We start from the raw sequence: 8,277 nt of genomic DNA on the forward strand, positions 1-8,277 counted from the left end.
CAGCAAGGGTCTAAGCAAGTTTAGAGAGTATTGGAACTTAGAGATACCTGAGGGGTGTCAGTGTATTTATAGTGGCGAACCAATAACCACCGTTGGAGTAGTGCCACTTTTTTAGGGTGTTAACCGTCCCTTTATCTTAGGGAAGTTAAGATATGGCTTGGGGAAGTGGTTAGAGAGATTCTAGGGGCAGTTATTCATTCAAATGAGTGCTTATCTGCCAACTAACCCTCGTTCCCGATTTCTTTAGAGTAAGTCGTGACGAGTACCGACTTCCTAAGACGAAGATTGGTACTGGGTGAGGCCCAACCCTTTGGATTAGGCCTTTCGCTTGGTTCTGGGCCTTTATTATTGAGTCAGGGTATGAACAATATTGATATAAAAAAAAGGTAATAGTAACTATAAAAATAATTGTTAACAAAAATTTTAATAAAATCACAATTTAATAATTAAAAAATTATTGAAAGGTATCTTAAAAAAAATAATTTAATTATTAATTTTTAAAAAAATATTTTATTAAAAAATATTTTATTAAGTAAAATTTAATGACAAAAAAAAATAAAATTTTTATTAAAGGGTATTTTTATAAAAAATAATTTATTTTTTTTTAAATAGATAAAGTTAACATTAGTTAATACAAAAAAATTTAAAATAAATTAAAGATAAAATTTTTTAAAAGTTATAAATGAGAGGAATATAAGCAATTTTATTAATCGAAAACAATTAGTTCACGAACTTGTTCACTAAACTTAATTAATAAGGTTTCCACCGGCTCCTTGAACATAATAAGGGAAAAAGAAATGTTATCCCTCCTATTTTTCCTTTAATTCAGTTGCTTATATACATAACATAAATAAACTTCACGTCTTACAAAATGTGTGATAATCACACTTTTGTTATTTTTGCTATTTAAATTAAAGTTGCCCAATATTTTTGAGTTTAAAAATAAGAATTTAATTGTTTTACAAGTACATGGTAAAAATAACCATTTTTTTATAAAAAAACTGATATAAGTATATATGATTATGTAAAATATTTTACACTAACAATACATCAAAATTAAACTCTACAAATAGTATAAGACATTAATAAAATTAATAAAATTTTTATTAAAATATCTATCGTATTTTTTTAATCTATAGAAAACTAGTTAGCCTCATGTATGGCACTATGTTTCGTATAAACTAGCACATCTACTTACGACATTGATTTGATATATATATGATAATAAACAATATTAAAATTTAATTTTGTAATTCATTGTTCAATAATAAAAAAATTACCTCAAGACATTAATAAAATTTTTATTAAAATATCTATCGTATTTTTTTAATCTATAGAAAACTAGTTAGCCTCATGTATGGCACTATGTTTCGTATAAACTAGCACATCTACTTACGACATTGATTTGATATATATATGAATACACAAATAATAAACATGAGCGCATTTTTTTTTATGCAAAGTCAACATCAACATATATGATTTAAATAAAAAATAGGATGTGCATATTATATACTCAGCCATTAAATTTAACCATTATGAATTTATGTATAAATATATATTTTATTTTATTTATTTTTAACATATATTTTATATTTTAAAATATTATATATAAATGACTAATTTAGTAGGTAATTATTTTTTTTATAAATAGTATAACTTAATGTGTGTTTCACTGTTTCTATACATGTTGCAAGAAGTTGTGCTTCCACTGGATCGATCAACTAACCAAAACAATAACGGCAGCTTCTTTGTCCAATTTCATGAATCATGCATTAGCATTACCCACTGCACCTCAAATACAAAAGATAGGACAATTTACCCAAATAAATAAAGTAGATGGAATCTTTACTCAAATACACAAAATAGAAACATGTTACGTGTATGTGCAATTTTCCATTTTTATGTAATCCGTGGGAAGTAATCACGGTTTCTAATTTTTACATAAACCGTGGCTGTCTAGAACGGATTATGATTGTTTTATGTTGTGTGTAAACCGTGTCAAGTAGTCACGGATTACGAAGGGAAGAAGGAAGCCATAAACCGTGGCAGGCTCCCACGGTTTATCAGTAGTCAGTACTATCCATTAGAAGAGTTTCAGAATTTGAATGAAAAAAAAATTAATTTTTTTATGGAAAAGTCTACGTTACCAACAGCGTATCTGCCAACTCTTATTTATAATTGTGTTTCATAGAAGTGTGTTCGTGGATGTGTCTAATAATTAATATATTTTAAATACATATATAAAGAGACACATCCAGAAAATATATTTATAAAGACACTTCTATTAAACACAGTTATAAAAAAGACATTTTTATTAGACACATCTACGAACACACTTCCATGAAACACAATTATAAATAAGAGTTGGCAAGAAGTTGGCAGATATGCTGTTGGTAACGTAGCGGAACCATTTTTTTATATCTTATTCAATAAAAACGTATCTAATATTTCTTATTTTTTTATTAATGGTTTTAAAATGATTAAAATGAATAATTAAGCTAAGTTTTTTAGATCTTATTCAATAAAAATATATCTAACATATTAGTTTAAAATATGATCTCTTGTAGGGTTTTAGATGTGTGGGTTAATAATTAAAACTCTTAAGATTTATTTTTTGGATTTTAAAATTAAAATCTTTAATTTTACTGAATATAATTTTTGGATGTATATTTAAATGATAATCTTTTAATAATTAAAAATGCTAGAACTAAAACAGAAATTTTAAATTTTAAATTTCAGTTTTATTTAGTTTGTATTTTGAATATGTATTTAATTTTAAAAAGACACTAAATCTATTTAAGTGTGTTTATTTCAATTTTTTTTTTAAATTATTATAATAAAAAACTAAATAAAGGATCACATTTAAAGGATTTCTTAGTCTTCAAAAGTCTCTTTTATCTTAATATTTTACGAATTAAAATGCTTCTGAAAAATCACTAGAGAAGAAAATATATGAATTTAAACGTCTGTAAATATAAAGTTGATATACAATATATTTCATATTCAAGTAATAAAGTTTTAAATCAAGAATCCTTTAAAAATTCATTATTTAGTTACTATTTTTATTTTATACACGAATTTATATTAAGCAGAATACTCATCTCAATCCAAAATCAAATCATGTTCCCATTGACAATAAATACGCCATTGGTATTTAAACTTTATAAAAAAAAATTCCATTCCTCAAGGCTTCTATTCTATGTATGTAAAGAAAGTGTAGTTCAACTCATGCATATAGCATGCTAATGGTGCTAACTGCTAATGCAAATAAACTTCAATTAGAATTATGTTCTTTCACACTATATTAAGCAAACAAAATTTAATAGGAGCCCACTCACTCATCATATGATTGAGATTCTGTCTTTTTTTTTTTTTTTCACTCAAATTCTGAAACTCTTTTAATAGATAGTACTGACTACTGATCAGTATATCAATCCCTCTCCCTCTTCCTCCCACAACGTTTTATCACCATTTAGCTATCTTCATAAACCGTTGGAGCCTGCCACGGTTTATGGTTTCCTTCTTCCCTTCGTAATCCGTGGCTACTTGCCACGATTTACACACAACACAAAACAATCATAATCTGTCCTAGGCAGCAACGGTTTATGTAGAAATTAGAAACCGTGGTTGCTTCCCACGGATTACATAGAAATAAAAAATTGTACATGCACGTAACATATTTCTATTTTGTGTATTTGAGTAAAAATTTCATCTACTTTATTTATTTGGGTAAATTGCCCCAAAAGATATTTATATCCATTATAATAGGATAATGGTACAACATGATTTCTCTACAACTTTGTATCGCTATTTATCCAATGTGTGACTATATATCAAGCCGCATTAATGTCTTCTGTGTCTTCAACCATCTTGGAAAATAGGGACCCAACTTGCAATGCTGCAATATTATCGCTTGCAACTGAAAAGGTGGAACCCAGTTACGATTAATTTCCAAAACAAATGAGTTGCCAGATAAGCCCAAGACCTTCAACTTAGACAAATTATGAAACAGAGAGCCTGTGATCACCCCTTCCAAAGAGTTTGAGTTCATGATCAATGTCTCCAACTGTGACGGAAATTGAATTCCTTCGGGAACCATCCCATTTAGCTTATTTAAATGTGTTAAAGATGGGAAAATTGAGATGTGAGGCAAAGTTCCGTTGAATTGGTTATTTTGGAGATAAAATGTTGGAGTTGATGAGTTTGGAAAACTTTAATACATTATGATAAATATTATTAAAATAGTAATTAGAAATTATTAAATTGATTTTGCTTTAAAATTATTTAATTAATAATTTTTATGTTGTTTGCAAATTTTGGTTATTGGGCATAAAGAAATTGGGAGCCCAAAAATATTGGCAAAATATTCGGCCTTTAGTACAAAAATGATCTAAATTTTGTGGTTGAATTATTCTTGTGTTAATTGGGCCAGGAAAACCAATATGAAACCCAAAACTTTTTTTTGAAAGACTAACAAAAGGTTAATTCGAAATTAAAAAAGAGAGAAAGTAAAGGTTGCATGCTTTCCACGGACACACACTCCCATTCAAAGGGGTTTTGGAAAAAGGAAACTGAACTCATTTTAATTTCTTTCTTTAAGTCCATTGAAAGCTTTTCTCTCTTCTCTCTCTAGTTTCGGTCATGTCACAGAAAAGAAGAAGAAGTAAGTTATTAGAAGTGAAGTACTGTAGCAGTGAAGCTAGGAAGAAGCAAGCGGCCAAGGTGATGATGGCCCTTGCAGAAAGAAGATCTACAGTATGGGGTGGTTGAGATCTTTGCCACTAATGGTAAGATGTGGTGAGGAAGTCTCAAGATCTCCATACCTAGAAATGAAAAAAAATCCAATTCGGTCAGAGAAGAAGATCCTTGAGGCATGGCTTGTCTCTACTTTTTGTTCACCCATCACAGAAGGTAGCTACTGTAGCTGCGTGGAGGAGAAAGCAGAAGTGGAGCAGAAACGGCTGTCAATGATCAAGTGTTCATCAAGGGTCAGAAATCCTTCTTGGGGACCAAGTCAAGATGGAAGGCTCAGATTGATGAAGTTTGAAGTAATGGGATGAGGAAGAGGTAATTGTATGTTGGTTTTTGCATTCGGTTCCTTCTCTCCTCTCTCTGTCCGAAATCGGGTTTGATGATTGAAGAAGAAAAAATTGGCTCGGTTGAACCGTTTCAACCTTGGAGGCTTCCCCTTCTATAATAAGGGTGAACAGCCAAGGCTTGAGACAAGGAGAGTAAGCACATAGTTCTCATAGCTACCCAAGCTAACAGAAGTTCTTCTCCTTCAATGTGTTTCATTTTGTATTTTCTTTAGTTTTGTCTGTCTTGAGTCTCATGGTGAAAAAGGCAAACAGTGTGAGGTTTGTAAGAAAAAGTCAGTGAGCAAAAAAAGGCAGAGTGTACAAAATTAAAGAAAAATCTATGGATGTCCTAGAGGTCCTTTGTACATCTATGTGCTGTGTATCATGATTCTATGGGAATCCCCTTGCAAGTTGGGTTAGCACTTAGTAGTTGAAAGTTTGGTAGGTGACCAAGTCAAGTTCAGGATTGGGGATAGATTATGGACTTGTCCCCGATAGGAAGGGTAGTTCCTAGGGAGAATTGGTGTCTGTAATCTGTTTGATTATAGTGAAATTCCATCATTATTGTGATGGAGACTGGACGTAGGCTGTATTGCATTTAACAGCTGAACCAGGAAACTTCTTGGTGTGATTCTCTCTTTCTCTTCTACTCCATTTCAGTTTCTATTACTAAGGAGACAAAATTGAAAAAATATCTCCTGACTGGGTACGAGACAAAAAGAAAAGGTCTCGTGTCTGGTTATGAGACAAAACGCAGAAAAATCTCCTGAAGCTAAGTTAAAAAGACAGCAAGTATTACTCAGCAAAAAGGGGCTAAGATTCAACCCCCCTTCTCTTAGCCACTAATTACCATCAATTGGTATCAGAGCTTGGTCTCAAAGAGATCAAACTTTGCAGCTTGAAGAAAAGGTCCTGATGGCAGAAAACAGTGGCTCAAACCTGGTGGCTTATACTTTGACGGAAGGACAGTCAAGCAACAGACACCATCTCTTCAATGGAAAGAACTACACATATTGGAAGGAAAGAATGAAGATTTTTGTCCAACCAGTAGATTACAGACTATGAAAGATAATTCTAGAAGGCCCTCAATTTTCAATCACTACATATATTTTCTACTTCAATTATATTTTTTTTGACCAAATTCTCCTTAACTATTAATAGAAATAATATTTAAAAAAAAGGCTGAAGTCTAAATGCTGAGCCACTTTCCTCTTCAACACAGACTCTCTGGTCACCTCCCAACCCTAATCTCTTCAACCTTCTTCCTACGAAGTACAAACTCCACCGTCAAACGAAGCTGTCGCAGGTCGGAGTCTCACCGTCGCGGGTCAGAGCCTCATCGTCGCGGGTCGAAGCGTCATTGTCACCGTCACCAAAGCGTTGGCGTCATCTGGTCGTCGGCTTGGCGTTGTCGTGGTCGTCGGCTTGTTGTCGTCACCGTCACCAAAGCGTCGTCATCTGGCTCTGGCCTTCTGTGCTCTCCCGCAGTGAGTACTGACTACTGAGGAATTTTGTTCTTCAATCTTTTTGAGTTTTTGTTCTTCAATTAATTTTGAGTTTCTGTGCTCTGGCTTTCTGTTTTCCACCAAAAGCACGTTATCCTCCCACAACAGCCAACACATCAAGATCGGCCCAACTAAACTTGATCCCGTTCCGCTAAAAATTCGCTCCGGAGTGGGTAATTACTCGCTCCGAACGAGTAGGGGCGGAGTGGGTACCCGCGTGTTCGGGTGGTATTGCCATCCCTAATCGCCTAGATTTGTTTTCACCTTCTGTTCGTCTTCTCGCCTTTTTCTCGTTGATTTTGTTGCCGTTGCCGTTGCCGTTGCCTCTCCAGTGGTTGTTCGATTTTTTCGCTGTGACACCTGTATTCCCTTCCCTGTTTCGCTGTTCTGGAGATCCCACTATTCAATTTTCATTCTTGATTTTTCAGTATCTATTACAGATAATGCTTTTGACTTTCTTTGGATAATTGATTAATTGTAATAATAAATAATATAGGTTTTAAATTTTAGATAAGCAATTTTGATATTTGATGGAATGACTTATTTTTTAGGAATGAAAAAATTACTTAACCCTTTAAATTTAATTAAAATATATTATAATAATTACACACAAATAGTTAAATATTAACACCGTAAATACTCTTGTTATCATCTTATCTAAGAGACACTTCTAACATTTTTATTTCAGAAACAAGAATGTATGTTTTTTTAATGTTATAATTTTTTTGCCTTGATCATGTTTTCTTCTCACACACATATATATATTGGGATTAATCACTGTTTCGCCATTTATTACGCATCGCGAGCGGCCCGACTGCTAGTTTCGAATAATGTACACATTCAACTTAAATGCACTTAAGATACACATAAATGTTTTTTTTTTTTTAAATTAAATACTATCGTCAATAACTTAAAGTATTATATCAGTTGTAAACAAATTTTACACACTACTAAAATGCATGCTTACAAGTCTAACTCAATATATAGTGTGTATACAAGAAAAAAAAAAAATATTCTATAATCAAGGAGAAAAGTGGTGTGGTATGTTTAGCAAAGTGGTGACATGTTTATATATTATTCTAAACCGATGCAAATATAAGAAAAGCAAAAAAGTGCATGATGAAAGGAGATAACTCTAAACTGAGGACGACGGCTATGAACTTTTTGTTCCTTTGCATAAATTCTCTATCTAGCTATAATAAATGAATATAAAAATGATACATATCCAAAAAATTCAAAGGAGGACCTTAATAATTATCATATGTTGCTGACCCTTGTGTATATGCATTTAATGAATTGTTGCGTTTTAATTGAAGTGTGATACTACAAACATACATTAGTTATATCTTATAGGAAACATTTCAAGTGCACCGGGGAGTACCGGTGCACCAGTTGTTTTAACCATTAATTTTATTTAATATATATTATATATATTTTTTATAATTTAGATCAACGGTTAAAATAATTGGAGCATCGATACTCCCGGTGCACCTGAAATATTTCCTATCTTATATGATATGATATATTCTTTAGGTTGCCTGCATTTGATTCCGACAACAGGCATTTGTAGCCATGTTTTGGTCCCCTTGATATATATAGCTACAATACATTCGTTTCTAAGAAGCTAACTTGAATCTACTAGGTAGCTAGATAGATAGCTAGGAACGTAATCATCAATAGTATACATTATG

General features: G+C 32.0%; 1 protein-coding gene across 1 annotated transcript in view; it reads right to left on the reverse strand.

The window, feature by feature from the left end:
• Positions 3,133 to 8,277, reverse strand: part of LOC107642233 (probable membrane-associated kinase regulator 6) — a 12,563-nt gene continuing 7,418 nt past the window's right edge. The window contains exon 2 of the mRNA XM_021103272.1: positions 3,133 to 3,382. Coding sequence (XP_020958931.1) covers positions 3,298 to 3,382 — 85 coding nt within the window. The 3' untranslated portion in view covers positions 3,133 to 3,297. The remainder of the gene's footprint in view (positions 3,383 to 8,277) is intronic.

This window comes from Arachis ipaensis, chromosome B05 (genome assembly GCF_000816755.2).
Source record: "Arachis ipaensis cultivar K30076 chromosome B05, Araip1.1, whole genome shotgun sequence".
NCBI classification, from domain to species: Eukaryota; Viridiplantae; Streptophyta; class Magnoliopsida; order Fabales; family Fabaceae; genus Arachis; species Arachis ipaensis.